This window comes from Salvelinus alpinus, chromosome 8, assembly GCF_045679555.1.
Source record: "Salvelinus alpinus chromosome 8, SLU_Salpinus.1, whole genome shotgun sequence".
Taxonomy (NCBI): Eukaryota; Metazoa; Chordata; class Actinopteri; order Salmoniformes; family Salmonidae; genus Salvelinus; species Salvelinus alpinus.
The window spans coordinates 53,296,027-53,314,773 of NC_092093.1; the positions used below are offsets into that span (position 1 = coordinate 53,296,027).

The 18,747-nt window shown below is 41.3% G+C and overlaps 2 protein-coding genes across 3 annotated transcripts in view; one reads left to right on the forward strand and one right to left on the reverse strand.

The window, feature by feature from the left end:
* LOC139583288 (patched domain-containing protein 3-like) overlaps positions 1–8,558 on the forward strand; it is a 22,943-nt gene extending 14,385 nt beyond the window's left edge. The window contains exons 4-5 of one of the 2 annotated variants that reach the window (XR_011676522.1): positions 7,401–7,549; positions 7,790–8,558. Coding sequence is in view for 1 of the 2 variants with exons in the window: in XM_071414197.1 (XP_071270298.1) it covers positions 7,401–7,414 (14 nt within the window). In the remaining variant the exon portion in view is untranslated. Of the gene's footprint in view, positions 1–7,400 lie in introns of both variants that reach the window. The other variant, XM_071414197.1, reaches the window with a different exon arrangement.
* LOC139583289 (phthioceranic/hydroxyphthioceranic acid synthase-like) overlaps positions 8,007–18,747 on the reverse strand; it is a 22,196-nt gene continuing 11,455 nt past the window's right edge. The window contains 2 exon segments of the mRNA XM_071414198.1: positions 8,007–10,759; positions 10,761–16,145. Of these exon segments, the coding sequence (XP_071270299.1) occupies positions 10,550–10,759; positions 10,761–16,145 (5,595 nt within the window). The 3' untranslated portion in view covers positions 8,007–10,549.

The window sequence follows — 18,747 nt, forward strand, 5'->3', positions numbered from 1 at the left end:
TTGAAAGCACCATAAATCCAGAGAATGCCAGACAAAGTTTGATGACAAAGTTTTGCTCACAAGGACCACCGCGCCACCTTCCTGTGAGCACAGCACAACAATGGTGAGTCCAAAAATAGGCGTATGTCTTGTATGCTGCTGCATAAAAGATGAAATATGCCAGGGATATATGTATACTGTAGCCAAGACAGTAATACTAAGTGTATGTTGTCTAGTAAGCTGTTAGTAGTTCATGTGTTTCACCCTAAGAATTTGGTCTCTCTCAGAACTTAGTCTACTGTTCTGACTTGATGGTGCAGATGTAGCCGATAGCCAGTTATAGAGAAATGTCATCATCGAATATTGTAAAAGCTTTCATTGTCTGCTTATATGCCCCCGTTATTTATACTACATTTCTGACTTGGTGTACAGGGAGAATACTGTAAGAACGGCCCATGCTCAAAATTCTGTCACTGTCCATTTTAAAAGAGCCAAACAAATAGGCATATCATCCATCTGAGCTCACTCATTAACCTTAATGTAAATTACGGCATGCCTCGGATGCGCTCATCGTTCCCTCATGGCATAGTTTGTACATCTCAATTGTTATATTGCTTATATGCTGTAGGTCTCATTAGTATCTTATTCATCATTTTAGGCAATGTTGAAATTATGCATTTCTTTGTTTTGCTTACTTTGCATATTATAATTAGCTCACATGCTTTTCTCCACGAGGAGGGGATACTATAATGTTGTTGGGTCTGTAACCATGAGGAGGGGATACTATATAATGTTGTTGGGTCTGTAACCATGAAGAGGGGATACTATATAATGTTGTTGGGTCTGTAACCATGAAGAGGGGATACTATATAATGTTGTTGGGTCTGTAACCATGAGGAGGGGATACTATATAATGTTGTTGGGTCTGTAACCATGAAGAGGGGATACTATATAATGTTGTTGGGTCTGTAACCATGAAGAGGGGATACTATATAATGTTGTTGGGTCTGTAACCATGAAGAGGGGATACTATATAATGTTGTTGGGTCTGTAACCATGAAGAGGGGATACTATATAATGTTGTTGGGTCTGTAACCATGAAGAGGGGATACTATATAATGTTGTTGGGTCTGTAACCATGAGGAGGGGATACTATATAATGTTGTTGGGTCTGTAACCATGAAGAGGGGATACTATATAATGTTGTTGGGTCTGTAACCATGAAGAGGGGATACTATATAATGTTGTTGGGTCTGTAACCATGAAGAGGGGATACTATATAATGTTGTTGGGTCTGTAACCATGAAGAGGGGATACTATATAATGTTGTTGGGTCTGTAACCATGAGGAGGGGATACTATATAATGTTGTTGGGTCTGTAACCATGAAGAGGGGATACTATATAATGTTGTTGGGTCTGGAACCATGAAGAGGGGATACTATATAATGTTGTTGGGTCTGTAACCATGAAGAGGGGATACTATATAATGTTGTTGGGTCTGTAAACATGAGGAGGGGATACTATACAATGTTGTTGGGTCTGTAACCATGAGGAGGGGATACTATATAATGTTGTTGGGTCTGTAAACATGAAGAGGGGATACTATAAAATGTTGTTGAGTCTGTAAACATGAACAGGGGATACTATATAATGTTGTTGGGTCTGTAACCATGAAGAGGGGATACTATATAATGTTGTTGGGTCTGTAACCATGAGGAGGGGATACTATATAATGTTGTTGGGTCTGTAACCATGAGGAGGGGATACTATATAATGTTGTTGGGTCTGTAACCATGAGGAAGGGATACTATATAATGTTGTTGGGTCTGTAACCATGAGGAAGGGATACTATATAATGTTGTTGGGTCTGTAACCATGAGGAGGGGATACTATATAATGTTGTTGGGTCTGTAACCATGAAGAGGGGATACTATATAATGTTGTTGGGTCTGGAACCATGAAGAGGGGATACTATATAATGTTGTTGGGTCTGTAACCATGAAGAGGGGATACTATATAATGTTGTTGGGTCTGTAAACATGAGGAGGGGATACTATACAATGTTGTTGGGTCTGTAACCATGAGGAGGGGATACTATATAATGTTGTTGGGTCTGTAAACATGAAGAGGGGATACTATAAAATGTTGTTGAGTCTGTAAACATGAACAGGGGATACTATATAATGTTGTTGGGTCTGTAACCATGAAGAGGGGATACTATATAATGTTGTTGGGTCTGTAACCATGAGGAGGGGATACTATATAATGTTGTTGGGTCTGTAACCATGAAGAGGGGATACTATATAATGTTGTTGGGTCTGTAACCATGAAGAGGGGATACTATATAATGTTGTTGGGTCTGTAACCATGAAGAGGGGATACTATATAATGTTGTTGGGTCTGTAACCATGAAGAGGGGATACTATATAATGTTGTTGGGTCTGTAACCATGAGGAGGGGATACTATATAATGTTGTTGGGTCTGTAACCATGAAGAGGGGATACTATATAATGTTGTTGGGTCTGGAACCATGAAGAGGGGATACTATATAATGTTGTTGGGTCTGTAACCATGAAGAGGGGATACTATATAATGTTGTTGGGTCTGTAAACATGAGGAGGGGATACTATACAATGTTGTTGGGTCTGTAACCATGAGGAGGGGATACTATATAATGTTGTTGGGTCTGTAAACATGAAGAGGGGATACTATAAAATGTTGTTGAGTCTGTAAACATGAACAGGGGATACTATATAATGTTGTTGGGTCTGTAACCATGAAGAGGGGATACTATATAATGTTGTTGGGTCTGTAACCATGAGGAGGGGATACTATATAATGTTGTTGGGTCTGTAACCATGAGGAGGGGATACTATATAATGTTGTTGGGTCTGTAACCATGAGGAAGGGATACTATATAATGTTGTTGGGTCTGTAACCATGAGGAAGGGATACTATATAATGTTGTTGGGTCTGTAACCATGAGGAGGGGATACTATATAATGTTGTTGGGTCTGTAACCATGAAGAGGGGATACTATATAATGTTGTTGGGTCTGTAACCATGTTTGCCAGTGACAGTTCAGTAATAGACTCATGTAATTCCAGGTGATATTGCGAGGGTTGTTTTGTTTGCGCAATGTGCTGTCTGTGCATCGGTATCGGCCTATTGTCTATAAAAGTGGATCCTTCTGGTATTTTCCTTCCTTTTTAGAACACATAGGCCTAATAAAATAAATAAAATAAAATACTTTAAATGGTGGGTAAACCGCATCTCTCTGTGGTGACTTAAAGAAGAGTAAAGTTAACACCTCAACATCTTGCTGAATTTATCTGAACTGACACATATAAACATTTCTGTCAGTGTCCATTTTGAAAGTGCTGAACGAAGGCCTGCCTCTTCGCAGCTCGTTTGCTTGCACTTGCTTATATTTAATGATATAAGAACAAACATTATGAATCTACTGAACATAAATGTAAGAATGTTTGTGTATGGTTCAAAAGTCACAACTCAAGTCAGCATTTATTATTATTGAAGGAGAATGCGTTTTTTTATCGAACTACACAAATCCACAAGAAGTCAGTAGAAACCACATTTATTTAAGCAAGTCAGCCATATCAGCTATGGATTTTAAAAAGGCAGTAAATGAGGCTGAAATTATATTTTTCGCTGCCAGACGAGGCTCCGCTGTCATGCATCTTACATTTTGTTTGTTTAGTTTGCCACACCAAGATTTACATGCTAAAGTTTTTTAAAATCTGTATCTCTCGACACATTCTCGAAAATAGTCATGGCCTCGAAAACCTTCCAGCTGTCTACTGGACCCTATTCCAACTCAACTACTGAAAAAGCTTATTTCTGTGCTTGGCCCTTCTATGTTGAACATAATAAATGGCTACCAACCTTTCTGAAATCCCCATCCCGGATCCGGGATTTCTGTCATTAAAAACCCTGACTAGCATAGCGTAGCCTAGCGCCAGAGGGTAATCATAAAATCATTTCATGAAATCACAAGTGCAATATTGCAAAACACAGTTTAGCCTTTTGTTAATCCATCTGTCGTCTCAGATTTTGAAATTATGCTTTCCAGCGAAAGCAATACTTGCATTTTTGTAAATGTATCGATCGCTCGATAAAACAATAAGAACAGCTAGCGCCAGGTAACTCGGTAACAAAAACCAGCAAAGCAATCAAATTAATCGTTTACCTTTGTTGATCTTCGGTTGGTTTCACTCACGAGACTCCCAGTTAGACAGCAAATGTTCCTTTTGTTCCATAAAGATATGTTTTATATCCAAATACCTCCGTTTGTTTGATGCGTCATCACAAGGAATCCACCGGAAAAAGCGTTCGCGACAACGGCGGAAAAAATTCCAAATTATATCCATAATGTCCACATAAACATGTCAAACGTTGTTTTTGATCCAACTTCAGGGTGTTTTTCACATATCTATTCGATAATAAATCAACCGGGTCAGTTGGCTTCTCACTAGGAGCGAGAGAGACAATGGCTACCTTTCAGAATGGCGCAAAAATCACCCGGAGAGCCCCCACCTGTCCACTTACCCAATGTGCTCTTGCAGGCTCATCCTTCAAAATAAAGGCCTGAAACTACATCTAAAGGCTGTTGACACCTTAGGGAAGACATAGAAAAAGAGGTCTTATTGATGAGACTTCACATATGCGATAGGAAGGCATTGGAACACAGAGCTCTCAAAATGAGTGCCACTTCCTGCTTGACATTTTCTCAGGTTTTCACCTGCAATATCAGGTCTGTTTAACTCACAGACAAATTCGTACAGTTTTGGAAACTTCAGAGTGTTTTCTATCCTAATCTGACTATTATATGCATATTCTAGTTTCGGGGGCTGAGAAATAGGCAGTTTAAAATGGGTAAGCATATTTTGCCAAATGTTAAAATTGCGCCCCCTAGTTAGAAGAAGTTTAAAGCCTCTCCTGAAACAGCCGAACCTTGACCCGGGAAAAATGTCCTCTCTCTCTCAAAAAAAGTTGTTGCTTGGCAACTCACTGAATTCCTGAAGAGAAATAATGTATACGAAATGCTTCAGTCTGGTTTTAAACCCCATCATAGTACTGAGACCGCACTTGTGAAGGTGGTAAATTGCCTTTAATGGCGTCAGACTAAGGCTCTGCATCCGTCCTCGTGCTCCTAGTATGTAGTGCCGCTTTCGACACCATCGATCGACCACATTGTTTTGGAGGGATTGGAAACCCTAATTGGTCTATGCAGACAAGTTCTTGCCTGGTTTAGAGCTTATCTCTTGGAAAGATATCAGTTTGTCTCTGTGGATGGTTTGTCCTTCGACAAATCAATGGTAAGTTTCGGTGTTCCTCAAGGTTCTGTTCTAGGACCACTATTGTTTTCACTATATACAGTGGGGAGAACAAGTATTTGATACACTGCCGATTTTGCAGGTTTTCCTACTTACAAAGCATGTAGAGGTCTGTAATTTGTATCATAGGTACACTTCAACTGTGAGAGACGGAATCTAAAACAAAAATCCAGAAAATCACAATGTATGATTTCTAAGTAATTAATTTGCATTTTATTGCATGACATAAGTATTTGATCACCTACCAACCAGTAAGAATTCCGGCTCTCACAGACCTGTTAGTTTTTCTTTAAGAAGCCCTCCTGTTCTCCACTCATTACCTGTATTAATTGCACCTGTTTGAACTCGTTACCTGTATAAAAGACACCTGTCCACACACTCAATCAAACAGACTCCAACCTCTCCACAATGGCCAAGACCAGAGAGCTGTGTAAGGACATCAGGGATAAAATTGTAGACCTGCACAAGGCTGGGATGGGCTACAGGACAATAGGCAAGCAGCTTGGTGAGAAGGCAACAACTGTTGGCATTCAGAAACACAAAGTCAACTTTCACTGCTATGCAGACGACACACAGCTGTACATTTCAATATGCCTGTGTTTCAGAATTAAGGAAGTGGATGGCGGCAAATGTTTTACTTTTAAAGTCGGACAAAACTAGATAGTTCTAGGTCCCAAGAAACAAAAAGACAATGAATCCGGATGGTTGTATAGTCGTCTCAAATAAAACTGTGAAGGACCTCGGCGTTACTCTGGACCCTGATCTCTCTTTTGACGAACATATACAAAATATTTAAAGAGCAGATTTTTTCCGTCTTCGTAACATTGCGAAAATCTGAAACTTTGTCACAAAATGATGCAGAAAAGCTAATCCATGCCTTTGTCACTTCAAGATTAGACAACTGCAATCTCTTTGGCAAAAAATAACCTTCAGTTAGTGCTAAATACGGCTGCTAGAATCTTGACTGGAACCACAAGACGCAGGCCTCCTTATTGTCCCTAAAAGTTCTAAGCAAACAGCTGGAGGCAGGGCTTTCTCCCGTAGATCTCAATTTTTATGAAATGGTCTGCCTATCCATGTGAGAGTCGCAGACTCTGTCTTTACATTTAAGTCTTTCCTGAAGGCTCATCTCTTCAGTAGGTCATATGTCCTATGATTGAGTGTAATCTGGCCCAGGAGTGTGAAGGTGAACGACAAGGCACTGGAGTGACGAACCACCCTTGCCATCTCTGCCTCGCCGACTCCCCTCTCTCCACTGAGATTCTCTGCCTCTGACCCTATTACGGGAGCTGAGTCTCTGGCTTGCTCGCGCTCTCCCGTGCTCACGAACATAAACATGTTTCAGAGTAAGTTCTGCATCAAAGAAAAGGTCCCATGTTATTTCATCAAACCCGAAGTCCAGCCCTAGTGATGTCACTGCCGACGTCATTATCTTTTACTCATGAGACCAAAACCATGCCTACACAGCTATATAAACAAGGCTTTTAGTGTGTTATCTAAAAGCTTAGCAGTAAATGTCCAAGTTGATTTATAGTGTAATGTATGACTAGTCTTATCTCTTACACTCCCCTGCAGAGTGTAACACGCTCTTTATAAGAGGCAAAGAGAGAGAGAACTAGAAAACAACTGTGGAACAATATTAAAACCTCATAATGTATATATATTGTTAATCTGTAGTCTAGGACCCTATAAATGTAAAGAGGGAGGGGTATTATAACCCCTCCTCTTCTATTAATACAACATAAGCATAATCAATTATTCTAATACATCATTCATTTGGTACAGCCCGAATCATGACCCCTAGGTGAACTCCTGACAGTAGTAAGTTAGTGGTCTGTTGATATCACTTTGGTGGTGTGGGGACTATACTTTGCCAAAGTGGGTGGGGATATATCCTACCTGGTTGGCCCTGTCCGGGGGTATCGTTGGACGGGACCACAGTGTCCCCCGATCCCCCATGTCTCCAGTATCTATGCTGCAATAGTCTATGTGTTGGGTGGCTAAGGCCAGTCTGTCCGATCTAGTTTAGTTCTCCTGTCTTATCTGGTGCCCTGTCCGATCTTAGGTATGCTCCTCTAATTCTCCCCTCCCTGAAAACCAGAGCCTTAGGACCATGGCTCAGGACTACTGCACCTGGCCTGACGACTCCTGGCTGTCCCTGTCTCCAGTTCACCTAGTCATGCTGCTGATCGAGTTTCTGCTGTTCTGCCTGCGGTATGTAACCCTGCCCTGTTCACCGGACATGCTACCTTGTATTATCTCTCTATCTCGATCTCTGAATGCTCGGCTATGAAAAGCCAACTAGCATTTACTCCTGAGGTGCTGATCTATTGCACCCTTCTCTATAACCACTGTGATTATTATTTGACCCTGTTGGTCATCTATGAACGTTTGAACATCTTGAAGAACGATCTGGCCTTAATGGCAATGTACTCTTATCTCCACCCGGCACAGCCAGAAGAGGACTGGCCACCCCTCAGAGCCTGGTTCCTAGCTAGGTTTCTTCCTAGGTTCCTGCCTATCGAGGGAGTTTTTCCTAGCCATTGTGCTTCTACATCTGCATTGCTTGCTGTTTGGGATTTTAGTTTGGGTTTCTGTGTCACATTCTTTGTGTCAACTGCTGATGTAAAAAGGGCTTTATAAACATTTGATTGATTGATTGAAAATTGACTCAAGGTATATTAGAGTTTTATTTTTCATTCATCTTTAAAAAATTATGATTCTTCTTCCACTTTGACATTAGACTATTTTGTGTAGATCATTGACAAAAAAATGACAATTAAATCAGTTTTAATCCCACTTTGTAACACAATAAAAAGTCAAGAAATCCAAGGGGGTGTAGACTTTCTATAAGGACAAGTACCCATTGATAACTGAAGAATGCCTCATGAGCAAAACGTACGCTCTTTTGCTTGTATTTGTATTTATTATGGATCCCCATTAGTTCCTGCCGAGCCAGCAGCTACTCTTCCTGGGGTTTATTATGGATCCCCATTAGTTCCTGCCGAGCCAGCAGCTACTCTTCCTGGGGTTTATTATGGATCCCCATTAGTTCCTGCCGAGCCAGCAGCTACTCTTCCTGGGGTTTATTATGGATCCCCATTAGTTCCTGCCGAGCCAGCAGATACTCTTCCTGGGGTTTATTATGGATCCCCATTAGTTCCTGCTGAGCCAGCAGATACTCTTCCTGGGGTCCAAATACATTAAGGGGCTTACATCACCCCAAAAAAATCTCAAATAAAACGGTACATCATAACAGTATTACACCACTACATATCTATAATATAAAATGTATAATACCACGATACAACAATATTACAATGTACGTGTGTGGAGAGTCCGTGTGCGTGTGTGGAGAGTCCGTGTGCTAGTGTGTGTGTGCGTAAACGTGTGTCTGTACCTGTGTGTGTGTCTTTTCAGAGTCCCCGCTGTTCCATAAGGTGTACTTTTATTTGTTTTTTTCAATCAGATTTTATGGCTTGAATGAGTTACTTGATGTGGAATAGAATTCCATGTAGTCACGGCTCTGTGTAGTACTGTGCATTTCCCGGAGTCTGTTCTGGACTTGGGGACTGTGAAGAGACAGACCTCTTGTGGCAGTCAGCTCAGTGATTTCAACATGTCAATACCTCTCATTAACTACAATCAAGACATAACAATGTTTATTATATCAGGATAATGCATAATACATTTTGTGAGAATAAATCACCATCATTTGAAAGGTTGTCTACGTTTTACCATAATAAAAGAAAAAGAGGAATAATAATTGTCACACAAATATTTGACCACTTTGTTAACACTTTCTCTAGTAAAAATCCTGTATTATATTAAATTGCATATTATATTATTATAATATAATATTATATTATAGTTAGTTCCATAAATAAATGTATTTGAGTAACAATGTATGCATTATTGATATTTAATCATTCTCATATAATAGGGAAATATATATATTAATTAATTTAAAGTTAGCCTTCTATATGGCTAAACCTCATGAACAAATCAAACTAAAGTGTGGTGTACCGCAGGGCAGCTCTCTAGGCCCACTACTCTTTTCTATTTTTTTACCAATGACCTGCCTCTGGCATTAAACAACGCATGTGTGTACATGTATGCTGATGGTTCAACCATATACACATCAGCAACCACATCTAATAAAGTCACTGAAACCCTTAACAAAGAATGGCTGGCCAGTAATAAACTGGTCCTGAACATCTCTAAAACTAAGAGCATTTTATTTGGTACAAATCATTCCCTAAGTTCTAGACCTCAGCTGTATCTGGTAATGAATGGTGTGGCTGTTGAACAAGTTGAGGGGACTAAATGACTTGGTGTTACCTTAGATTGTAAACTGTCCTGGTCAAAACATATATATGCAATGGTTGTAAAGATGGGGATAGGTCTGTCCGTAATAGGCTCCCGAGTGTCGCAGCTGTCTAAGGTACTGTATCTCAGTGCAAGAGGCGTCTCTACAGTCCGTGGTTTGATTCCAGGCTGTATCACATCTGGACACGATTGGGAGTCCTATAGGGAGGTGCACAATTGACCCAGCGTCGTCCGGGTTTGGCCGGGGTAGGCCGTCATTGTAAATAAAAATTTGTTCTTAACTGAGTTGCCTAGTTAAATAAAGGTTAAATAAAAAAATTATAATAAAGAGATGCACTGCTTTTTTTGACACCACACGACACAAAGCAAGTCCTGCAGGCTCTAGTTTGATCTTATCTTGATTATTGTCCAGTCATATGGCCAGGTGTTGCAAGGGAAGACCCAGTTAAGCTGCAGCTGGTCCAGAACAGATCGACACTTCTTGCTCTTCATTGTAATCAGAGGGCTGGGATTAATACTATGCATGCCAGTCTCTCTTGGCTAAGAGTTGAGGAAGACTGACTGTGTCACTTCTTGTTTTTATAAGAAACAATGTGTTGGAAATTCTTCTTTTTTTTTGCATAGTCAACTTACACACAGCACTGACACACACTCACGGCACAACGCCTCTTCCCCATGTGACCTACTTATTGTGTGTATGTACTGTATGTGGAACTGATAGATGCGCACACATACTACATGTTAATGTTTTCAAAATGTATATAAATTGTAAAGACTAGCTGTATCCATTGACGTCGGCTAATGTGGATCCTAATAAATCAAATCAAAAATTAAGTTGACTGCAATGAATAAGCTTTAACAATTACATGTTGATGGAATCAGTCTCTACAATACAGCCGACATGTCATTTACTTCCTCATTATTACCCATCAGATCCAAAACATGTTCATCACCATGCTCAGATTCCTGGTTTGCACCCTCTTTCAGCATTGCTACCAAAGTAGACAGTGTGCTGTCGGGGTCTAGCAATTTAACCAGGGGAACATTCACACCGCTGTCTTGAAAGAGAAGATTCTGCAAAATCATGGCTAGCAATAGATTCAATGCCTAATGCAGTGAGAGAAGAATCGTCATTCAGCTGATCATTGTCAACACCTAGCTTTTCCCTGAGCACCGACCTGACGTATTCACTTGGTGACTTGGACACGGTAGTTTGGTCATATATTGTATCTACCCCTTTGGCTTTTGTTAGCGCCTCAGCCACCAGTGCGCCTAGACGCATTTTTAGGGCGGCATTGTGAATAAGAACATGACGCCTCAGGTTATTGAAACTGAACTTGCAGACAACCTGTTGGGGTCTGTTAAGCAGAAGGCATTGTTCTAGGCTCTCATGGATTTCTGCAACCTCCAAGACCATCATCCCCTTTGCTGACAGAAATGTTTGTAAATGGTCTTTGTTCAACAAGAGACCAAGGTTCAAAGCTCCCCAGTTGATGGACTGTCCTGCGAGTCCAACGTTTCGCCGATACTGACAGAATGTGTCCAAGAAGGAGTTGGCTGCACAATAGTTTGTTTGTGACGCATTGCCAATAAAGGCAGAAATGGAGGAATAACACACAAAGTAATCTAACTTGCAGTGTTTTGTGGCGTGGTGCAGATTCAGAGCCCCATTCAATTTGGGCTTCAGGACTTTCTCATAGAGAGATTTGTCAAGAGTTTCAATCAGCCCATCGTGCAGGACGACAGCGCTGTGGAACAACCCTCTGATTGGACAAGATGGGAAACTTTCCCCAATTGCTGTAATGGTCTTTACCACTTGTGCAGAGATTGAGACATCACACTGCAAGCTTACGACTGTGGCACCATACTGACTCTTAATGTTGCTTATCTCCTGCTGTATGTCTGGCGAGGGACTGCTTCTGGAAAGAATGACAATGTACCCACCTCCTCGATGTGCAATGAATTTCACTGTTTCAAACCCTAGTCCAGTTAGACCACCTGTAACGATGTACACAGACTTCTTCTGGAAAAGCTGGTTTGGTTTAGGCAGCAACTGAATGTCGGACAGTGCACCTTTTGAATCATCTTTACCCAGTGCCACAACAGACAGGGTCTTTGAGCTGAAGTACGACTCAGATTCCTCAACAGGCAGGAAGTCAATGCTACCGGATGACATCCTCTGAAAGGTGTTGGTTTCAAAATCTATAGACTTCTTGTTCAAATGCATTGATTTGAGCCAACGGTAAATGTGAGGCTTTTCTGCTCTGATAGATCCCTTTTCCAATATGCTAGACATCTGAACAGTCTGAATGCGAACATCATCATTTCCACAACTGAAGACATTTTGTGAAAAGGAGGATTGCCACTCATTTTCGCATACAGCAACAATGTGTCTCACACCGGAAACATTGCAAGCTTTTTCAAACTGAGATTTGTCAAATGGTGGCAAAAGGACAAATGCATCAAGCTTGTTCACATTGTGAAGCTGATCACTAAACTGAGGCAAGACAATGTTATACCATCCTGATTTGTTTGCAGTTTGGGCTAAGACCTTTGTCAAACCTGAGTTAGGAACAGATGAGATGATGCCCAACCTCCGCTGTTTGACTTTGGGTAATGCATGATGCAAGACTTCCCATGCAAGAACAAAGTAGGACACACAAGGAGCCTCTTTCAGAAATGTGAGCCTCTTTGTCTTGTAGCAAGCTGCTTCAGGAATCACAATCTTAGAAGATGCAGCAATGGGATAACATGATACTACATGGTCTCCCACTTTCAGTGTGTTCACATTTTTCCCTACAGCTGTGACAGTACCACTGAAGTCAAGAGCCAGAAGCTGGTGGTTCTGAGATGTGTGATTGTTCCAGTATATTGTCTGACCATAGTTCAGGTCAGAGACACTGACAGGACAGTAGTCTGAGGAATGAACACATATCTTACTGAGCTGAATCTCAACTGATTTCACTTGGATGTTTATATTCTCAACATCACAGGGAACAGCAGACAAGCTAGTCATTCTGTACGGATCAGCAGTCTGAAGGATGAACTGCCTAGACTTCAAAGAATGGACATTTCCCTGTGAGTTGTCACTGCTTTCAGTGGGCGTGTGCACTATGGAAGGTTTCAGAATCTGCCCATCTTTCACCACCAATTCTGGGTATTTGCTGCAGGGGAATGAGTCAAGGACCTGAGACAGAGCTCTGATGTCCTCTGTAGAGACAGAGCTGATGTCAATCAGCTGGAAGGAAAGATCTGACATTTCTGCAGCACACGATCTAGTCATGCCTGACATGACAAAGCCTGTGCTGATACGGTCCACTGTGTTCTCTGCTGACCGGTAGGTTATTGCTCTGATGGAATTTGGAAATTTCATTACCTTCAGTTCCAGGACTATTTGTCGGAACATCTCACAGCAGCTTACCATGTTCTCCAGGATAGCCTCTGTTTTGTGGGAGGTAACATTGTCGTTGCTCCACACAAACAAGATTTCTTCAAAGCTGTTCAGATTTGAGATTTGATCAAACAGCGCTTTAAATCCACGGCTCAAGAGATCATTGGCATGTGTGCAAGAGATGTATTGAGACTGTGAGCTCAAATGTTTTCGCATGGCTTCGGATACACCCGCCTGGTCAGCGAAGACCAATGCCTTGGGAGTATTAGTTGGCTTGCAGGCATCAGAGACAACACTGAAGTCATTGTAGTCATCAGAGACAACACTGAAGTCATTGTGGAAGAAGTACTCTTCAACTACACAAGATTGACTTCTAAGATACTTGAATATAACATGCTTCAGTTCAACCAACACCCGGCCTGCTTTGTCTGTGAAACAGCCAGATACTTCAAAATGGTCCACTGCAACATTTGCAGCTCTCAAATAAAGAACCATTTCAGGCTGCAAGGGTTCGTGAACAGTCAAACTGCCAATTTCTGCAGGAAAGCCAGGCCTTGCCATGAATGCATTCGCTGTTGTGACTTGAGTCATTTGTAGCAAGTAGTCTAGCACTACAGGATGAATGCAGAAGTCATGCAACTGTGGCAGGAGCTCTTCAGGGACAGACACAACAGAGATGGCTTCCATCAAGTCTTCACCATAATGGACATCTCCTCTGTTTCTGAAAACAGAACCATACTGAAACCCTCTCTTACTTAGGTAATTGTAGAAGTCGTCAGTACTCATAGTTGATGTGCATCGCTTGTAAACCGAGTCTATAGAGATGTACTGTTCCTCTGCCAACCTCCCTTGCTTGCATGATATGCTGCCTGATGCATACGTTACTGTAGGAGATTGTATCTTAAACGTTGTCTCGTTTTCAATGTGATCCAGTTTGACACTCATCTCAGGAGAATTTGGTGAAATGACAAATGGACTCTGAAAACTGACACTGAGTTGCAGTGTGTTGAGTGGCACCTTTGGTTTGGCACTGGCCATGAAGGCAGCCAAACCCAACTCAACATAGAGGGCACCAGGGACAATTGCAACATCATTGTTTCTATGGTCCTGCAGGTAAGACACTGAGGCTGAAGCCAGATCACAGCTGAAGGTTTTTCCGTCATTGCCTCTCTGAGTTAACACAGGATGACAGCCTAATGTACCTGCCTCAAAGATGACATTGTTCTTCACACAATCAAACTGATACCTTGGGAAAGGTGTTGGGGATGTCTCACAACCTCTGTAGAACTGATCCCAGTCTACCTGAACCCCCAACTCAAACAGTTTGGACACAGTATTCAGCATTGTCTCATGATCTTTATCTGGCTGCACTGAGGACAGAACTATGGTGTCATTTCCCAGAGTCTCCTGGATGTTTCTTTGTAGAGCTCTTCTCGGGCCAATCTCCACAAAGACTACATTATTTTTCTCTTTGGCTGCTGATCTCACTGCCTGTTCAAATGAAACTGGCTCTCGTATGTTCCTGGCCCAGTATTTGCCTGTGCTGAAGTCTGGTTGCTCTACCTCCTTTCCTGTCACTGTGGAGAACAATTCTGCCTCAACATCATTGACCTGTAAAGAGCCAATACTGTCCTCTAGTTGAGACAGGATGGGATCCATCATCTGGCTGTGGTATGCAGCAGGGACATCCAGAACACGGAGGAACAGATTCTTACTCTTGACTGAGCTGCTCAGCTTTCGATGGAGACTGTCTATAGCCTCTGCATCACCTGAGAGCGTGCAGGACTGTGGGCTGTTGAAGGCAGCCAAGGAAACCTTATTTGAGTAGGAGGGAAGGAGGTTCAAGACCTCTGATACGACCATGTTACTGACCACAAGCATTTTCCCTCCTGTGACCTTATTCTGCAGAGTACTGCGGAAGTAGATCACCTTCACTGCATCCTCAAGGGACAACAGACCAGAGCAGTGGGCAGCAGCAACCTCTCCTACAGAGTGGCCAAGAATGGCATCAGGTTTGATGCCCCAGTGCTTGAAGAGACTGGCTATGCCAACCTGAATGGCAAAGAGGAGGGGCTGGACAACATCTGGTTTTGAAAAGCCATCATCATTCGATGCACTTTCCAGTTTGTCTGTGATGGACATTCTTTGGTACCTTTGAAAAAGTGCCTCAACCTCCCTTATCTTCTCTCTGAACACTGGTTCCTGTTTTAGCAACCGCTTGCACATGCCTTGGTAGGTCACGCCATTCCCACAGAAAACAAACACTAACCTTGGATTGAGCATGGACGGGTCAGTCTTTTTGTTCAAAGCAGATTTTAGCTGGTTTCTCAGATCAGTCAGTGATGATGTTGTGAATGCCCTCCTGTATTTACGTTTCAAGTGGCTTCTTCTACAGGCTGACGTATATGACAAACTCTGGAGGTCCACTGTTATGTCTGCACTTATCTGTTCAGCTGTGTCCTGTATAATCATGCTAAGGGATTTTTCTGAGGCTGCTGAGAGGACAAAATACTCATATGACCGATCAACCCTAGCTGTTTTGGTTTGAGACTTGTTGTACTGTTTGACAATGGTGTGGGCATTTGTGCCCCCAAAACCAAAATTATTGAACCCTGCAACCCGTTCAACAGAGCCTGCATTGCCCCACTTTTCTGCTTTAGTGGAAACTTTTACATTCAAGGCTTTAGCATCTATACTGGCACTGTCCTCAGAGTAGAACAGGGAAGGGACAATGGTTTCATGTTTCATCATTAGGAGTACCTTGATTAGCCCTGCCACTCCAGCTGCAGATTCAGTGTGTCCTATGTTGCCTTTCACAGAGCCGATGAGGAGTGTCTCTGAACCTGGAGGTCTGGCTTTGGCAATGACTTTGGAGATGCTTCCTGCTTCTATGGGATCCCCCACTGGAGTTCCAGTCCCATGAGCCTCTATGTACTGGACCGATAACAGGTCAGACTCTGAATAGATTCCGCGCAGCAGCTCCTCTTGCTGGACCATGGATGGCTTGGTAATTGGAGTGACTGTGTGGCCATCTTGGTTTACAGCCGTGTTGCTTATGATGCCCCACACATGGTCACAGTCTTTCAAGGCCTGTAAAATATTTGAAATTCAACAGAATTGATATCATGTTTGATGGACCAGTGTTTGTGCCAACTTTTTTCTGCATGGAACTGTTTGGCTCCAGCCTAAATTGGTTTTGGTCAAATGTTATATGCAGATCTACAAGTAAAACATAGTCATAAAGATTAGACATAATAGCTTGTCTATTGCAGTCTAAATTAAATTGGCAATAAGGGACGATAAGCATAGTCAGCTCCAAAAGTACTGGGACAGTGACACATGTATTGTTGTTTTGGCTCTGTTCTTGAAATGATACAATGACTATGAGGTTAAAGCGCAGACTGTCAGATATAATTTGCAGCCATTTCCATCCATATCGGGTGAACGGTTTAGAAATTACAGCAGTTTTTTTTTTACATTAATGTGGATGCTAGCATGATTACGGATAGTCCTGAATTAATTGTCAATAATGATGAATGAGAAAGAGACGCACAAATATCATACCCCCCAAAATCCTAACCTCCCCTGTTATTGTAATGGTGAGCGGTTAGCACGTCTTGGGGGATAGATATTTGAGAGTCTGAATTTCTCAATCATCATGACTCATAATCATGTTAGCATCCACATTAATGTACAAGTGTTTAGAAACATATTCTATTCTTATTTACAATAAAAGAGACTCCAAAATGACAATACATTATTTACCATTAATTTCTATTGGTCACAAAATAATCTGAAACACAACCAAAACAAACAGCAAAAGCATCCAACAAGTTTGTAGAGTCACAAGCTTGATGTAATCAATATGGGACCAAATACTAAACTTTTGACTACTTTATTACACAAGTGAATGTGTGACGACCGGCTGAAATCGGTCTTATGTAGCAAAATTAGAAATTGTGTTTTCTTTTTCTTTTTTTTCTTTTTTTTTACATTGGATTAAAGTAGAGAGATATAACATTATATATCATACACTACAGGTGAGGAACAATGTGAAAGTAATTCTGCTTTGAAAGTTGATAAACTTGTAATTTCACTTTTGAGAAAATGGCCTTTGAATGTTTTGGTCCTACTACTGGAGAGCCCTTCTTTGTCTACACCCATTCACCATCGTTCACACCCTCTTAAGCTTTATGATACACAGATTCAAAATAGCTATTGATAACAAATGTGTACTTTGTGGTTGTGACCCAGAGACTTTTGACCATTTATTTTGGGACTGTTCTTATGTCAGAAGGTTTTGGAGTGAGTTAGATTGTATTTTAAAATAAACTAATATTAACGTTAATTTGAAAGACTCGGATATTATGTTTAATTTTTATTTAAATGATATGGACCCTGATATAACTTTCACTGTTAATTTGTTTATTTTTCAAGTCGGCCGAGAACAAACCCATTGTTTAAGATCAATTTGAAATATTATTTTGAAATGATCAGTAAATGTAAAAACAAAAACGCAATACGTAACATGAAACCTTTTGACAAATTTAAAATGTATGTCGATATGTAATACCCCCGTTTGTTAGGTTTATGTACTCTTGTTTGTATATTTCTGTTTTTGTATTTGTTTTGTTCATAATAAATATTAAAAATAAAATCAGTCAAGCACCCAAGCTAACTTGCTAGCTACTTCCAGACACAAATGAGAGAACAGCTCACTGAACATTACTAGCTGGTTAGGCTGTTATGTTATCCAGAGCGTTGGTGACTGCAACTGTGCTGTCAGATTGTCTGTAAATCCAGAGCGCTCCGCTCTCGGAGCGTTCAGAGCGCACACTGGATGCTCTGGCCGATGAGTATGGTTGATCCAAATATTCTGACCTCACAACGGCAGTCAAGCACTCAAGCTAGCTGGCTGACTTGCTAGCTACTTGTAAACACATAATGAGAGAACACCCCACTCTGACCATTTTACTCGCTCTAGCAGAGCTGGTTAGGCTGTTTTCATGTTATCCTGAGCGTTGGTGACTGTAACTGTGCCGCTGGCAACAATTTAATTATGCCTTTTTTGCTGACATTTACTGGCACTGGCTATATTCAACGGGTGTTGAGCGTTCGTAAATTCATCAGTTATTCTGTGCTCTGGCACACTCAGACGAGTGTCTTTTGTTACGACATGTAGATAGCTAGCTAGCTAGGTAAACAATTGAATCATAATCCCAACATGACATTCCTACCCTGCATGAATCTGTAGGTAGCTAACCAACCAGGTTCAATGTTAGCTAGCTAACAATAGGCTATAACTAGTCAAGCAAATGGCTCTGAGATACGAATAATAAGATCATACACGTAACGTTAGCTAGCGAGCCAGCCAGCTAACGTTAGCTAGCTAGCTAACGTTAGCTAGCTAGCTAACAGTACACTTTAACTTGAAATGAAAAGACTATGTCAAAATTAGAAACATGTAATATCTGGAAATGTAGCTAGCTAGACTATTTTACCCGTATAGATACTGGATGGACGCATCTACTGTCGGATGCCATGGTTGCCCTTAGTTTATAGATGTAATCCGGAGACAGGTGTTTTTCTCCATCTCCTTAGCTATCATATTCGAATTCCAATGATTTCAAAACTCGGTCCTCCAGAAAGTGGAGAGCATACATGTAATGTTAGCTAGTGAGCAGGTCAGCTA